At 39.2% G+C, this 18,465-nt stretch overlaps 1 protein-coding gene across 1 annotated transcript; it reads left to right on the top strand.

Annotated features, from left to right (window-relative positions):
• Positions 1 to 188: 188 nt before the first annotated feature.
• LOC141332923 (polyunsaturated fatty acid 5-lipoxygenase-like) lies at positions 189 to 8,971 on the top strand. The gene is made up of 10 exons (XM_073837884.1): positions 189 to 249; positions 1,796 to 1,968; positions 2,120 to 2,251; positions 2,372 to 2,575; positions 3,506 to 3,592; positions 3,821 to 3,990; positions 4,100 to 4,215; positions 4,357 to 4,457; positions 4,559 to 4,729; positions 8,792 to 8,971. Exons 1-10 carry the CDS (start codon positions 189 to 191, stop codon positions 8,969 to 8,971), a joined length of 1,395 nt encoding a protein of 464 aa, XP_073693985.1.
• The last annotated feature ends 9,494 nt before the right edge of the window (positions 8,972 to 18,465 follow it).

Below are 18,465 nucleotides of genomic sequence, written 5' to 3'. Positions count from 1 at the left end.
TTTTTTCTTTTTAATGCTTTTTCTCCAAACATTTCCAAGGACCCCCCCCCCAGCACATTATTTTGGACCCCAGTTTGAAAACCCCTGGTCTAAGGGAATTGCCATTGTGAATGTCATTGTTCAGATATTCTATCCTCTGTTAAATGACTCATTAGTTGCCATGCCCAAAACTCAGACCATGAGTTGAGATGGAAAGGGAAGTGTTGGGTTTAGACAAGGAGGATTTCCATTCAACTCAATGGAAGCACAGTATTTGAACTAGATACTGACCTAGATCTTTGCTTCTTAGGCACTTGGTTCTGGTTCTGGAAAAACACTTGTACACAATGTAATTTTTGGTGTAACTGTATGAGTAAATGTTTTGTTTGTTGTTTTACTTGTTGAAGATGGATCGAGTGGAGCACAGGCTTCCCTATGTGCATAGATGGCAAAGTGGATGAACTTCCTAAAGAAGTTCAGTTTGATGAAAAAAAAAATCTGACTTTAAAATTAATTCCTCGGAAGCGTAAGTTTGGGGTTATTGATTTGTTACAGAATTTCTTCCAGAGGGAAATTCAGTACAATGCAGTACCATGCAAATAGTGTTTATGTTTCTAATTTTACTGTATGCACTCCGTTTCAGGATTAGGAAATTCAAGATTAGCAAAACTCAAGATCCTTGGTCCTGGAAAGACTTTGCTGATATTAAAAATATATTTGAGAATTGCAGTATCAAGAACACTCTACTAGGTTTGGATGATTTCTTCCTCTGTAAAGAGTTTTTGTCCCTTTTCATGGGAACTTGCACTGTGACGGAAGTTATAATGCTAAAGGAACGCCTCTTGAAAGCCTCTGCTCGACTGAGTCGTGAAGCAAGAGTGAAATCAGTCCAATTGTGTAATGGAACATCATAGACGTCATGGACTGAAGCAAACATTTACATGGATACTTGAAGTACCATAAATCTGAATGTAGTGCTTACATGAACACTAAAAAAAGCGATCAGATTGATTGTGCATGTTTATGTCACAAATTTCAATCAGATTTTTTTAATATGCGCACACTGCACTAATATACAATTTAATACTGTTACAAACCCTGCCCATGTTCTTCCGTCCGTTCACCACCAGAGGTCACACTCTTACCACATGGACTCTTACACCACACAGACTCTCACGTCACCCTGGACTACATCACCCATTGCACTAATTACACCCACAGCTGCCACCAATCAGACACTCTATTTAAGCCTGCCCTGCTGAAAAAAAAAAAAAACATATGTGCTTACATACATAGTCTACTACTAGGTTATTGTTTGATCGTGTTACTTTTGCTTCATAGCTTGTGTATGTTATAAACATGGGAAAAGACAAGACTAGATAACACAGGAAATGCTTCGTAAGTTCACTTTGCAAACAATACTCGGCGGTGTGAACTAGGAAGTCCCACCCTGCTGAAAAAAAACAGCATATGCTGGTTAGGTATGTTTTGGTGCTGGGTTGCTGGTTTTAGCTGGTTTATGCTGGTCCTTTGCTGGCTTATGCTGGTCCTTGACCAGCATAGACCAGTAAAGGACCCGCTAAAACCAGCATCCCAGCACCAAAACATACCTAACCAGCATATGCTGTTTTTTTGTTTGAGTCCTCTATTAAAAGCATTTCCATTGTTCTCTCATTTTAAATTAGTAGATAAAGCATTCCAAAGTTTTGGCCCTTTCACAGAAAAAAAAAAACTGACTGACCATATCCTGAACAATTGTTGTGGGAAACCATTAAAGCATTTGATGTATGACGTTTCTCTTTTCAAATCTGAATAGAGACTGTGGTGCAAGACTGGAATAAGGATTTCATGTTTGGCTATCAGTTTTTGAACGGCTGCAATCCTGTCATGATCAGGAAGTGCATGAAACTGCCAGACAAATTCCCAGTTACCCCTAAGATGGTCCAGAGCAGTCTGAATAGAGGACACACACTACAACAGGAATTAAAGGTCAGACACATTACGATACACATCACTTGAACAGCTGGTCAGTTATCAAATCCAAGACTGTCTGGCTTGTATTGTGACTTCATTCACGTATTTCAGTTTATATAAAAGACTCAAATCAGGGTTCTTTTGTATGCATTGTATGCATTTACAGGCAGGAAACATCTACATAGCGGATTATGAAATACTGAACGATGTGGAAGCAGCCAAAGACTGCTACTTGACTGCACCCATCTGTCTACTGTACAAGAATGAATCAGACCAAATGTTGCCAATCGCCATTCAGGTATCTGTATCATAATCTGTATCGCATAAAAACAATTACCTAAAATTAAAAGTTGTCTTGCAGTGAATTTACTTTCTGAAGTAAAAATTGTCCTGCTTTCCTTCATTATATCTGAATCAGCTGAGTCAAACCCCAGGAGAAATGAGCCCAATCTTTCTCCCAAGCGATAATGAATTTGATTGGATGCTGGCCAAGATGTGGGTGAAAACGTCAGACTTCAATGTCCACCAGCTGGTCACACACCTCCTCAGGACACATCTGGTGTCAGAAGTTTTTGAAATGGCCATATACAGACAGCTGTCCCCAATCCATCCTGTTTACAAGGTACGTGTATTTCACTAAAAAAGTTGAGGTTTCATGTATGTCAATGTATTGATGAAGGGTTGCTGGTTCTGATATCCTTGCTGTCACGCTGAGACATGGATGAGACCAGAGACACAGATAAGGTGCAAAACAAACAAGAGTTTATTGAAAAGGTTGAGATATTGCAGTGCAGATGAGGGAATATCTTAATGAAGCTAATCTGTAAGTATTTGAGTAATTAAAGGTTGTTAACAGTCCGTGTAGTAACTTGGATGAGCGGCTTGAGATGATCGCAAGGAGAATCCAGCCAAAGGACTGCAAAGAAGATTAGTAAAAGCATGGGGTTGTGAACGGTAGACCTAGGGCTGGACAATATATCGAACGATATTGTGAGGCGCATTTAGTCAATGAAGCCGGTGCTTTGATTAGTAGTAAATCTCCATCACGTACATTCCGCTCAGGTTCCGCTGGAGCGGCAATTAATACACAGAGACGTAAATCTCTGACAAGCTACGCCATATCGAGCTTAAAATCGTAAGCTCGATATGGCGTAGCTTGTCAGAGATTTACGGAACGCACGTGATGGAGATTTACTACTAATCAAAGCACCGGCTTCATTGACTAAACACGCCTCACAATATCGTCCGATATATTGTCCAGCCCTAGGTAGACCAGACAACAAAGAACTGAACTAGAGAGTCTTCTATAGAGCGTGGCTGATGAGGTACAGGTGTTCAGAACTCAGGAGATTGTAATCAGGTGTGGTTTGTTGTGGCTGGTGTAGGTGGCTGTGGTGAATGCCTGACACTTGCCTTTTTTCAACCATGGTTTAATGTTAACCAAAAGCTTCCAGAGCACTACATGAAAACCACTTTTGCTGTTTCACATTATGCCTCTTTATTCTTTTTTCTGATTTCATGCACATTTTAATGCATTATTTGCTTCTTACAGTTGCTGATGCCACATGTTCGTTTCACAATCGCAATCAATGCAGAGGCCCGTGAAAGGCTCATCAGTAAAGACGGGACCTTAACCCGGGTAGCTCTAAAGCTTATTTATTATTTCTATACATAAAAAACATCTGTCTTTTTGCTGAATGATATTATTAAATACATAGGCATCATTATATTTTGTTAGCTGGTGTTTACTTTTATAGACTGTGTAAACCAACAGACCTATATAGCTTCTAAATTACTACAAATGCTGAAAACAGAATAAAACGTCACAGATTTCACCAAGACTTAACTGTATTCTCGGTATCCAAAGGTTACTAGCTTGAGTGAAGATGGGATGGGGACACTGGTAAAAAATGCCATGAAGACTTTGACCTTCAAGTCCCTGTGCCTCCCTGAGGACATAAAAGTTCGAGGAATGGAAGATGTGCCCAAATACTATTATAGAGACGATGGCATGAAGATCTGGGAGACAATACACTGGTAGGTGATTTCACAGTTCAGATTCAGATGTACAAATTAGTCCTCATTTGTGTCCTTGTGTGAAAATGTTTGCCATCTAGAGTTTTTTTAACTTTCTATCATTCTTTAGCTTTGTTTCTGCTGTGGTCAAGATCTACTATGCCAGTGATAAGGCAGTTCAACAAGATGTGGAGATTCAAGGGTTTGTTAAGGATGTCGTCTGCTATGGCATGAATAAATCTGACAGTGAGTACAGCTTCAACTGATCAACATGTCAGTGTATGTTTGTTTGTGCAAGCATGCATAGTTGTTTGTAATGTAAATTTAATATGCATCTTTGTGAGTAAATGTGTGCACAAATTAAATACATATTACTACCGTTTACAGACTTTCCCAAGTCTCTGGGCACTCGAGAGGAGTTGGTCGAGTACCTGACTGTCGTCATTTTCACAGCTTCAGCACAACATGCTGCTGTCAACTTTGGACAGGTGAGCTGTTACTCGCTGTCATATCACTGACAAGAGTGTTTAATATTGACCCTGGATAATATCTGTAAACTAATATCTGTGAGTAAACATTTATGTTTCAGTTTGACTGGTACGGCTGGATCCCCAACAGTCCGTCCACCATGCGCAAGCTGCCTCCCCAACAGAAGGGACAAGCGGATATGGACTTTATCATGGAGAGTCTGCCTAACCGTGGATGTTCCAGAGAGCTTCTGGGAACAGTTTGGTCCCTCACTCGGACTGAGAGCAATGAGGTTTGATGTCTTATTCGCACATACTTTTCACTTGAAATTCTGTAGTGAAATACATTTCCCCCAATCATTCCTCAACAAAAACTTAACAGGCAAGCTTCTGCTCTTCTCTAAAGATGGTGTCACAATCTGGTCTGTGGTCTTCATTCCACTCACCACCAGAGGGCGCCTGCTTATTACATTGACATTCACACCACACAGACTGTTGCATTACACCCAGACTACACTTCCCAGTAGGGATGCACCGATCCGAATTGGCCGATCGTGCTTGCGCGTTTTGTCAGTAAAGCCGGTTCTGCAATCAGCGGTAAATGCCATCAGGTGCGTGATTTCACGTTGAGCCATATATACTACACACAGCCGTTGTTTACCGACGAGCTGCGCAAATTCATGTTCATTATCAGTGTGAATGTGCGCAGCTCGTCAGTGAACAATGGCTGTGTGTAGTATATACGGCTCAACGTGAAATCACGCACCTGATGGCATTTACTGCTGATTACAGAACCGGCTTTACTGACAAAACGCGCAAATGATCGTCCGATTCGGATCGGTGCATCCCTACTTCCCAGCATCCTTTGCAGCGATTACATTCACACAGCTGCAACCAACCAGAGACTCAATTTGAGCCTTGTACTTCCTCCCTCATGTGACTTCAGCAGACAGGTATATTAGGGCAATACCAAGCTGCAACCTCCCAGTCTCTCTATTAAAACCAATACGGAATTGATGCTTTTATCTGATTAACTACACAGTTTACAGCATTTTGCTGGGGATTTCAGCTTTCATAAAGTGAGTGAGGTGTGAAATAGGAGCTCATCTTTATGGGAGTGTATTTTCCTTCTATTTTTAATAGTGCATGTAAGAGGGCAATATTTCCATGTACTTATGATGCTTTGTTTCTTTTGTACAGTATTCCCACTGCTGTATTGTGCTGTATTGTATTGTAGTGCATCACGAAAAATTAAAAACTGAGAAATGTGGAGCAGTGAGATTTAAGGTGACTTAAACTGCAATTTATCGACTGGCCACTAGAGACTGGCTACAAAAGGGAGTCAATCCCATAGACCCCCCATGTTAAATGCCCAACTTTACAGCAGAAAAAAAATATGTTTATAGCCTGGTACAAAAAGTGGTTTTGGTCTATATGTGACCGAGGATTTTGATTTACCACCAATACCACATTTAGTGGGTTCGCTTACTTTGTAGTTTATTTATTTCATATTTTCAAAAGAATTTGTTCTAAAAAGCTTTCACAAAATAGACCAGAAAAAGTAAAAGTGATTTTTGAAAAATAAAGAAAACAAAACAAAGCAGAGAAGGATACACAGAGCTGGGGCTGTGACTTAAATCTCACAGCTCCACATTTCTCAGTTTATAATTATCTGTGATGCACTATGATACAATACAGCACAATATGGCAGTAGGAATACTGTACAAAAGAAACAAAGCATTAAGAACATGGAAATATTACCCACTTACATGCACTTTTAAAAATAGAGCAACCAGCATTTTGCCCCAGCAAAATGCTGTAAACTGTGTAGTTAATCAGATAAAGCATCAGTTACATGAAAACGCATGAAACATATCCAAAATGTAAAAGTGTAAGACATTTTGTAAAACCCCCATTAAACAGGCCTACACCACATGGTGTAACACGATATAACTTCGTTAATACAACATTTCTTAGAAACAACACAACACAAAATAGATCCAGAAATGATTATTAACAAGAATATTAGCAGGAAATACTATATTTACCATTGGATGAACACTGTTACTGAGAGTGCACATCTCCCTCACTCCGCTCACTGCGCATCAAAAATATCTGAGGACGAGATATCTGCGCATTTCCCATGTGTGACGCACACAGCACCACCCACTGACGACTTGAGGAAACTACATGTATTAACTATCTCTTTTGACTTGGCAATTTACAGAAAACAGCAAATAGAAATAAAATACATTTAAACATGCAAAGAGAGAACCAAACTTTTATACTTTTTACCACCTGGTTACATATACAGCTAGTTTTGCCCTTCCTTTCAACTGTGAGGGGGATGATTTGTTTTTAATAACTCATCCGTTTAAGTTATATTAAGCTTTCAAATTCTGCATATTTAAGGGAGAGGTCACTTGAGTGATGGGGGATTGCAACTGCTGTCACCACTGGCGCGCCAGGAGGGCATGGTTTCAGCAACCAGCTCCACCCACATCCCACCTCTTTGCCCATTTTTAATTATCCAGGAGTAACGCATGATTCCAAGATGGCGACGGCCGAGTCCTGCCCACTATGAGCTTCAAAAATGCTCTTGAGAAACCTACGGGTGACATCACAGACACTACATCCATATTTTTTATAGTCTATGGGCAATACATACAAGTAATCCTTAAAACAGGTTGAAAGTTGATCGGCGGCTAATGTAATCTAAAGGGATGAGGCGATGGGGAATCCAGAAAGACAGTCCAAAGTTCAACCAGAGGCAAAAAGAGTCTGAAAGGGCAATCCAAATAGTAAATTACAACAGGCGAAGAAACCAAGGTAGGCTGCAGACAAAAGAAGATGAGGGAAAACAAGGAAAGAAAACAAGGCATGAGAATAACTGAACAAAACTTAGAAAGTGGCAAAAGGCTCTGTAAATACGCTAGCACTCAGGGAGCTGTAAATGCACTACAGTTAGTGATGGGTCGTTTTGAACGATACGTTCATTTTGAACTAATCTTTAATGTGACTCGAGAAGAATTCGTTCAGTCGCGCATGCGCAATTGCGCAAAAATGAACAAACGACTCAAACCCGAAGACTCGAGAGATGAACTAATCAATTCTGTTTACGGCTCAGACAACATAGGTTAAGCTTATGGGTTTGGCACGTAATGAACGAATGACTCGAACCCGGACAGATAGAAGTGAGGGAGCTAATCATAAAGACCCATGTAAACAGTGCATCAATCTTTTGTTTCTAATTGCTTATAGTTTTGTTTTGTTAGTAGTGTGATCAACGTTATAAAAACGTGTATGAGCATTACATGTGTTATGGAAGTAAAACGTAGCATTTTAATTATATTTTGTTAAAATGAACGAAATGAACAAAATGACTCGGAAAAAGATTTGTTCATTTTGCTGAACGAGACTCAAAGATCCGAGTCGGTAAAATGATCCCATCACTAACTACAGTGCACGGCAACATGAGGGAGGGAGTACAAGGCTTAAATAGAGTCTATGGTTGGATGCAGCTATGTGAATGTAATTGCTGGAAAAGAATGCTGGGAAGTGGAGTCCAGGTGTAATGCAACAGTCAGTGTACTGTGAATGTCAATGTAATGATCGAGCACCCCCTGGTGGCGAGTGGAACGAAGAGCAAGACCGGATTTGTGACAGTTGGTCTATAAATGCCCCTTGTGTCTATGCAGTTTTGAACTAAAATATCTGAAAGTTATAGAAGAGACCATTTATCTTAAAGAAATTGTTTAGAAATAGAGTAAAACATTGTTGCTGGAGCTCATACAACATCAACACAATTCATTCATGTTATGATTAAGGTCACTGAGGGGACAGTAAAAAAGCAGTATTGTGATTTTGTAGTAGTAATGTTAGGAAGAGTTCTGTTCACTCATACTAATGTTGTCCGCTCACTAACAAATTGCCACCTTTATCCAATTAAAAATTTGTAGTAAAATTAAATTGGCGGTGCAAATCATATTGACTTGTTCTTAAAAAACTTAAAAAAAAGTTGAATCTTGTACAATTTGCAAAATGAAGCTAAAATTATTTTAATGAGATGAAGTGATCAATTGATCACTTGATTGATTGATCAATCACTTGCATTGATTCTGATTTGTAGTCAGCTGTTCTGCAGTTCTTAATCATGTTCCCACATGATGTTCTTTAAAGAAACAGCAAATACCTCCAGATGTTTCCATTTTATGAGCACATTATTTTCTAGGGTGTTTTATAAGCTTATCTGAATGATTGACAGCCACCAAGGGGGTGGAGTTTAGAGACGAGTCAGTTTACCTTGTAAAAATGAAAAATATGTTTCTGTTGTCTGAAGAAATTTCTGTCTCCAGCTGTTCTTAGGGATGTATCCAGATATGTACTTCACAGAGCAACCAGCGGAGGAAGCCATAAAGACTTTCCAACACAAACTAGAAGAGGTGACCAACACCATCAAGAGACGGAATGAAGAATTAACATTGCCTTATTGTTATCTGTCCCCAGACAAAATCCCCAACAGTGTTGCAATTTAAGAAACATTTTGCCAAGCCTAACTGTAGTGATTTTGGCCAATGCATGTTTGACATAGAAAGAGAAAAAACAGCTCTACTTAAAATAGAAAGTTTTGTGAAACAGAGCATTCTGCCTTTTTAAGACACCTTTTGAAATGATTTTTGGTTGAACTCTGTTGTTGGGAAGAAAGGGATATTACAATCCATTTATTATTCACTTTCTTTTCAATTCTTTTTTTAATTCATATAAATGTGTGTATTCATACATCCATGGTTTTCATTTATTCATTTTTTGATTCAGTTATTCATATCTTTATTACCCATGATATGTTTGTGGTCTATTTTGGATATTAATTTGACCTTACAATTTTTACCTTATTGGAATCTAACATCTTTATGGATTTGGTGCTGATCTTGTTTTGCTGTTGCTGTGTGGAGGGGATATTATACCAGCTTTATTTTTTTCTTGGTATGTGGGAGGTTTTCTCTTATAGAGCTTAGCTAATAAATGATTGCTGTCATTGACATTAAATAAATGTTTTAAGAATGCTGGAAAGGAACTGTTTTGAGATTTTTTTAATTTTTTTCTCTGTGGAAGCTCTCATAATAAAGAATGCTTTAATGAAATAAGGAGAAATACTGTTTCATTACATACAGGAATTATATACAGGCTCAGACTATGAATTATGGTGGGCTATTTGAAACAGCAATAAGGTTACTCACTACAATATGGTGCACATGTAACAATCAGGATGCTTTTGATATCAAGTTCTGATATAGCTTGTCAAACAAATGTCTTTATTATCTTTCAAATTCTAATAAATAAACTGATTGTACAAAATTGTAGAAATAAAGTGCAGCAGATTGCAAAGAATGCAATCAATGACTGTGGTAACTTTAACATTTGAAAGAATACTAAGTTATTGCTTTCCTTATTCAAACTGATTTTTTTCCCCCCACAAATATATATTTACTTGAAGAATGAAAGATATATTATACCTTTGTAAAATTATGAGCTATATCACGCTTGAGGACACTAAGGCTGTGACAATACACTTAGCTCATGAGATGAGACAAAATATAGATACTTGGTTCACCAGAACATTGAACATTTTTAAAAAATTCTCAATGACAAAATATTTGTCTTTTAATCACAAAAAATTAAGGGAAAAAAATGCAGTCATCTAGGGCCTCAACTAACGATTATTTTGGTATATCAAGTAATTTACTGATTATTTTGACAACTGAGTAACCTGATATATTTTAGTAGGCAAGGCAAGGCAAGGCAAGTTTATTTATATAGCACATTTCATACACAATGGTAATTCAAAGTGCTGTACATAAAAAGGAATTAAAATCACAATAGCATAAAAATTTAAAATAATAATCACAACAATAAAAACAAAATTAAGAACATTTAAGATGATTTAAAAAAAATAAAAGAAAATGATTTCAAATTAATTAATACAGTAAAATGATTATGCATAAAATAATGCAAACTGTTCGGACGTAGCACAGTGCTCATTCAATAAATCCACAACTGAACAGGTGAGTTTTGAGTCTGCAATTAAATGTGGCTAATGTATTAGCACATCTGATCTCTTCTGGAAGCTGATTCCAACTGCGGGCAGCATAATAGCTAAAAGCAGATTCCCCTTGTTTTGTGTGAACCCTTGATATTACTAACTGACTCGATCCTAGTGATCTGAGTTGTCTGTTAGGTTTATATTCAGTGAGCATATCTGCAACGTATGTAGGTCCTAGGCCATTGAGTGCTTTATAAACAAGTAAAAGTACTTTAAAATCTATCCTAAACATAACTGGAAGCCAGTGTAAGGACCTAAGGACTGGTGTAATATGCTCTGATTTTTTGGTTCTAGTCAGAATCCTGGCAGCAGCGTTCTGTATGAGCTGCAGCTGTCTAATGGTCTTCTTGGGAAGGCCGGTGAGGAGACCATTACAATAGTCCACCCTGCTGGTGATAAAGGCATGAACAAGTTTCTCCAAATCTTGACGGGAAACAAAACATCTAATTCTTGCAATGTTTTTGAGATGATAGTATGCTGATTTAGTTACTGCTTTAACATGGCTACTGAAACTGAGGTCTGACTCCAGAATCACATCCAGATTCTTGACTTGATTTTTTGATTTTTGACCCCTAGTGTCAAGGTACGCATTTACCTTATGAACTTCATCTTTGTTTCCAAATGCAATGACTTCCGTTTTCTCCTTGTTTAACTGTAAAAAGTTTTGGCACATCCAACTGTTAATTTCATCAATGCATTGGCAGAGAGAGTCAATGGGGCTGTAGTCATTTGGCGATAAGGCTAGGTAGATCTGGGTATCATCTGCATAGCTGTGATATGCTATTCGGTTCTCTCTCATTATTTGACTTAGTGGGAGCATATACAGGCTGAACAACAGAGGCGCTAAAATTGAGCCTTGTGGGACTCCGCACGTCATGGACGTCCACTTTGACTTATGTTCTCCTATACTCACATAATAGCCTCTCCCTTCTAAGTATGACCTGAACCATTTGAGAACCATCCCAGAAAGCCCTACCCAGTTTTCCAGTCTATCTAAAAGAATGTTATGATCGACAGTGTCGAACGCAGCACTGAGATCTAGTAGTACCAGCACTGATATTTTGCCAGAATCTGAATTTAGGCGAATATCATTTATTATCTTTATGAGCGCTGTTTCTGTGCTATGATGTTGTCTGAAGCCAGATTGGAAATGGTCCAGGTATCCATTTGAGTTTATGTAGTGATTCAGCTGATTGAAAACAACCTTTTCAATAATCTGTCCTATAAAAGGAAGACTTGATATTGGTCTATAGTTGCTCAATATGGTGTTATCAAGATTTTTCTTTTTCAGAAGGGGCTTAACGGCTGCAGTTTTCAGGGAGTTTGGAAAAGTCCCAGAAAGAAGTGAGGTGTTCACCACTTTTAAAAGATCTGCTTCTAAACAGCTAAGCACACTTTTGAAAAAAGATGTGGGAAGTGTGTCGAGGTGGCAGGTTGACGATTTGAGGTGCTTTACTTTTTCTTCCAAAATGTTGCTATCGATTTCTTCAAAAGTAGACATAATGACTTCTTTTTGAAATTGCGGTCGAATCTGTCTGACCTCTGCATAACTTGAGGATGTGCTAATTGTCTTTCTGATATTATTGATCTTCTCAGAAAAGAAGGAAGCAAACTCATCGCACTTGCTGTCAGAGAGCAGTTCACTAGGGATCTGACTAGGGGAGTTTGTTAGTCTCTCAACGGTAGCAAAAAGAGTGCGAGTGTTGTTTAAGTTGCTGTTTATAAGGTTTGAGAAGAACGTTTGTCTAGCTTTACCTAGTTCAACATTGAAAGCATGAAGGCTGTCTTTATAGATGCTATAGTGAATTTCAAGTTTTGTCTTCCGCCACATCCGCTCAGCTTTTCTGCATTGTCTTTTTATTATCTGTACTGCTGTTGATTTTCTCCACGGTGATTTCTGTCCAATTATCTTTCTGTTTTTTATAGGTGCAATGTCATCAATGACATTCTTAACTTTTGAGTTAAAGGAGTCCAGGAGAAAATCAACAGAGTCTGCAGAAATGCTTGGCATTGAAGATATAGCCTTCATAAATAGCACACTAGTGTTATCGTTAATGCATCTTTTCCTGACAGAGACAGATCTAGATTCAGTGGTAGCTGAGATCAATATATCAAAGAAAATACAGAAGTGATCAGATAGTGCTACATCCTTGATAACAGTGGATGAAATATTTAGACCCTTACTGATGAGAAAATCAAGAGTGTGTCCACGATTGTGTGTAGGCCCATGCACATGCTGAATCAGGTCAAACGTGTTCAAAACTGTTATAATTTCTTTTGTAGTTTTGCTTTCTGCATTGTCTATGTGAACATTAAAATCCCCTGCAATAGCAAAACAGTCAAACTCTGAACAAATCATTGATAGCAGTTCTGTGAACTCTTCAACAAAGGCTGGAGAGTATTTTGGGGGCCTGTAAATAATGATAAACAGAATGCGAGCACCTTTCAGCAGAATCCCTAGATATTCAAAAGACAAGTACTGACCAAATTACACTTGTTTGCATTCATAGACATCTTTAAATAGGGCAGCTACGCCGCCGCCTCTCTTAACAGCTCTGCAGACATTCATGAAAATAAATCTAGGAGGGGCTACTTCATTGAGGACTGTTTGATAAGAGCTGTCTTCTAACCATGTTTCATTTAAAAACATAAAATCCAGGTTGTTTGTGGTTATAAAATCATTGATCAGAAGTGATTTATTTTTTAGTGAGCGAACATTTAAAAATGCTAGCTTGATGACATCACTTTTTGTCTCTAGAGCAATCTTAGTTTGATGCCTAATAAGCCTCAGATTAGATGTGTGAACTGTACGATTTGAGAGGGCTTTAGACTTTCTATCACATATTAAAACAGAAATAGGGAAAGCTACAGGCACACTGGGTTCCCGCTTGTTTTGTAAACATTCCTGATTGTTGCTGTTACCGTAGCGGGGACCCGTCACATATCACTGAGGGCTGTTATCAGTTGTTTTTGGTTCACTCACAGCAGACGCAGGAGGGTTTGAGCCCTGGCGTTGTGGCAGCGGCCGGAGAGCTCTCACAGGAGGAGGAGGGTGAGCTGGGCCCACAGGTTTTGGTGGTTGTGGCGCCTGCTGTTTTTTAGTTGATAACTGGGGGCTTGCAGCAAAAGAGTGGGAGAGTCTGGTTCCAGCATATACCAGTTCCTTCATTTTCTGTGAGAAGCTTAGAAGTGGAGATGCTGGAGAGAGGGATAATGTGTCTGGTGAATGGAGCTCTGGCTCTGGAGTTTCCGGTGGCTGGAAAATGTTGTTGTCCTGGCTTCTCTGACTGTTTACCAGAAAGTCGTCCTTCGGTGTTGAGTCTGTCTGTGATAAGCTCTGTGCGCAGGGCTCAGCCAGGAAAGTGTCCGTAAGCAGTGCTTGTTGTGGCTGCGTGGTGTTGTCAGTGTCCTTGTTGGTTGTGTTGGCCACATGATGACTCTGAAGCTGATAAGATGTCCTGTCGTCACTTTGTCCAAGTGTGTGTGTGTGCCATTCATGTTGGGTAGACTCACACATTCTACTGAGGGATGCCGGAGTGAAAAATAGATATTGTCCTTAAGCACTCTCGCACCAAGTTTGTTTGGGTGAAGGCCGTCCAGTTTGAACAGTTGTCCATGGCCCCAGAAAAGATTGAAGTTGTCAATGAAGTTGACTCCTTTTAGACTGCAGGTTCTTTGTAGCCAGGTATTCAGTCCAAGCAACCGTGAAAACATGTTAGTTCCCCTTGCTGGGAGTGGTCCACTGATGAACGACTGAATTTCAAGTCTTTGAAGTGTTTCAATGAGTTCACCGAAATCCTTCTTTAGGAGTTCTGACTGCTCTTTCCGAATATCGTTCTTTCCCACATGGATGATGATTCGATTTGCAGTCTTGTGCTTCATTAGAATGTTCGGAAGTTCTTTGTTCACATCAGAGACGGTTGCTTGAGGACAGCAGCATGTAGTTGTAGTTCTGCTACTGATATTTCTGATAATGGAGTCACCCACTATGAGAGTCCTGGGCTCGGGTGCGCTCTGAGCTGAGTGCCGCTGTCTGCTCGACCTTGTGCGCCTGTTTATAGCAATGTTAGCAGTTGGCTGACATGATATATGTTCAGTCACATTTGGGGATTCCTCACCCACATTCATTAATGCATCAAATCTGTTTTCTAGCTGTATAGGGGGTGGTAAAACAACAGTTTTTGCAAGCCTTGTCGTGGCCATATCTGGGGTAGAGGATGATACCGCAGCAATACGAGATACTGTTGACAGTCTGATGTCTCGAGTGCCTTTGGGTCTCGCTCCCTGTTTTTGCCATCGATTTGTGTGTCGATCAGTTTTGGCTTGTTCCTCTACATTTCTAAACTGTCAATATTGACTAGATTCACAGGACTCACCGGCTGTATGCTGAGGGGGTCCGTGATGATGATCTTCTGTGTGTTTCGCCTGTTTTGGAAGTCCAGCAAGTAACTTTGTTTCTAAAATCACAATCCTTTGTAGAAGTCTGTGGCAGTTTGTGCAGCAAGTAGATTCCAGAAGAGGCATTTTCTTTCTTGTCTGTTGAAAGTAGGCAGCTGTGTTTTCCCGTCTCCGGAATGTAAACTGCTGGCAGTGGGAGGCAAAAAGTCTCCTTTTTTCGTGATATTTGTATCAAAAATGTGTTGTATGAGCACTGTGCTCATCTGCTGAAGTTAAATATTTGAAAAATCGGAGAAAAGTTCAAAAGCAGGGAGCAAAGGAGCAGTAAGCAAAAGCGTCCGAACAGTAGCAAAGTCGGAAGCAAGACAATTAGTAATACAAATTGTCTTATTAAAGCCTGTTTTTGACCTATTGGTCTATATTTATATATAAACTAACGATAAGGCAAGGAAAGTTGGCTCAAATAAAGTATCAAGACCAAGTAATTATATGGTTTTATTTAAACCACAAAGTTGAAATACATAGTATTATATGCCTACACATAGTATAAACAACCAACTTAAGTACATTATGTATTATAACAAATACCTGCAGAGGGCGCCAATGGCCTGTGATGTTTGACGTGCTGAGAGACCGACTAGTCTGTGGTATTTTACAAGAGAGTATCCAGAAGAGATTGCTCACGGAGGCTGATCTCACTTTCAAACATGCAGTTGAAATTGCCGTAGCCATGGAAATGGCTGCCAGAGACGCGGTGGAGTTGCAGTCAGAAGCGAAAATGTCTGTGTACAAAATGTTTGCAGTGAGTAAAGCAAAGAAAATGATGCAAACAAGCGAAGTGTGTTACCGATGTAATAAAGGTGGACACAAAGCAAATCAGTGCAGATTTAAATCTGAAACATGCAGGAAATGCAACAAAATTGGACACATACAAAGTGCATGTCGATCTGATGTACCAAACAGTGAGAAAGACTAGACAGACAGGACAAAGTTCAGAAAAAGAAATGCAAGAACGTGCATGTTATTGCTCAAAATTCAGATGAAGAAAGTGATACAGGGCTTGCAAATTTGGAAATTTTCAGTCTGAAAAGTGACCGGAAGCAAGCAATCTGGCTGACGCCACAAATTAATGGAAAAAACATCTGAATGGAATTGGACAGAGGCTCCGCTGTGTCAGTGATGTCACAAAATGAGTTTGAAAGAAATTTTGAGAATGCCAAGTTAAAGCCATCACCTGTTAAACTAAAAACATACCTATACTTCCCATTGGGGTAATGCCGGTCACTGTTGAGTACAGTGATCAACTGAGTGAGTTGAATCTGTACATAGTACAGACGGAAGGACCAGCACTTTGGGGACGTGACTGGTTTGCGAAAGTTAAGGTTGGATTGGAAATCCATTGGAAGTTTACAAATCACAGTTCCTGATGGACTGAGTACTCAAAGGAAACTGGAAAAAGTGCTTGATTGTGCAGCAACAGTGTTTCAACCAGGCATGGGAACCTTGAAGCATATCAAGGGAAAAATAACACTGAAGGAGGATGCAGCGCCTAAGTTTCATAAGGCACATCACGTTCCCAATGCTATCCGCCAGAAAGTGGAAATTTAGCTGGATCGATTGGAAGCTGAAGGAATACTATCCAGGGTTGACTGGAGTCCCTGGGCAACTCCCGTCATTCCTGTCTCCAAGAAGGATGGAAGCGTAAGAGATTTTAAAGTGCCTGTTAACCCTGAGCTGCATGTAGAACAATATCCACTACCAAGAATAGAGGATATCTTTGCCACACTTTCTGGGGGGAGACACTTCAGCAAAATCGACCTGGTGGAAGCATATTTACAGATGGAAATAGAGGAAGACTCTAAAGTGCTTCTGACAATAAACACACATGAGGGATTGCATTGTTATAACAGGCTGGTTTTTGGCATTTCCTCAGCACCCGCTTTATGGCAGAGGGCTATGGATCAGGTGCTTCAAGGTTGCCCTTGTACTCAATGCTACCTTGACGACATTACCGTTACAGGTGAAAATGACAGTATCCATTTGGAGAACTTGGCACGTGTGTTAAAGAGACTGGGAGATTACGAGTTACGTGCAAGACAAGACAAATGTGAGTTTTTTAATAACAGCATCACGTACTGTGGACATCAAATTGACGCCAATGGCCTACATAAGTGTCCTGACAAGTTGAGAGCCATTGAAGAGGCTCCACCACCACATATATATATATATATATATATATATATATATATATATATATATATATATATTATGTAGGACTATCTTTTGTTTCCACAGCCAAATGCCACACTTTTTCAAATTATGACTTTGTCTATTATTCCACTTATACTACAGTTACCACAACTAAAGACATCGATCCGATGATATATTTATTCAACACATTTGTCTGTTTTTTTGTCCTTAAAATGCATTTGTGAGTAAGATCAATTACTTACACAGCTCATCCAAAGCCTTGTGAAAATAATCTGTCGCTTTTTATTCTGTTGTTTATTGTATTTATTTGTTTAGCCAGTGTCTTTGAGAAAACATTCGTCAGCCAATCAGATTTAAGCATCCAACAGCCCTGTAGTACAGTGCGTGCAGAATTATTAGGCAAGTTGATATTCTGGTCAAATTTTTTTTCCAAGCACATTTTGCCAATCCCAAACCACGTCAATCTTAATAACGCCAGGCCAGCAGAGGGAGCCCTTGCTCTACACAGACTGTAACTGCTCCCTCTGCTGCTTCTCTGGTTACTTCCTGTTTGGCAGCCTTATAAAGATGGCCATGCCAAACAGGAGGTTGCGAAGTATTGTTTTGCTGTTGCGGACTCTACCAAGCTTTTTCTTGTTTCATTGCCTTGTTGCATTGACAGCGATCTGTTGAATAAAGCTCGCATTTGGATCTTCAACGCTGTCGTCGATTCCGTGTCACAGACGTCAAGCTGGTTGCCTGATTTATAAGTACCTGGTGAGCCGCCGAAGGTCATTTGGAAAAAATGAGTGAAATCAAAAGTTAACAACTCTTCATGGCAGACATTGATGTTTTTAGAACCTTTTTACTGGCAACACTATCAATCTAAAATCTTAAAGTTTTCAGGTTGGTTATAAAAGTAAAACTGACGCAAGAGTTAAACATGCATTTCTTAAGTATCAGTAACTATTTGCATTATTTATATATACATAATAATCACTGTTAAAGTCATACACCATAAAACAATTAGGGATTTAATTTTTGTAGGACAAGCGCTAATTAGTTTAATAAATAAACCAATGCAAAGCAATGTACTTTACATTGCAAAGCATTTTGATGTGGGGAAAACTTTTCAAGGTTTTTAACATATGTAAACATGCAGGACAATGTTTAAAAAAATGTATTAAAATGCTGCCTAAACAAAACAGTAGAAAGGCACAACATGCATATCCACATTTGGTCCATATGCATTTTGAATATAATAGGGTTTATCTGTCACGAGCCGGGTTTGACTCCCGTCATCTATCTTTTCTCTCTATGTCATTCGTCTCTCTCTCCCCC

Source organism: Garra rufa, chromosome 4, assembly GCF_049309525.1.
Source record: "Garra rufa chromosome 4, GarRuf1.0, whole genome shotgun sequence".
NCBI classification, from domain to species: Eukaryota; Metazoa; Chordata; class Actinopteri; order Cypriniformes; family Cyprinidae; genus Garra; species Garra rufa.
This window is presented reverse-complemented; position numbering and strand designations above follow the sequence as displayed.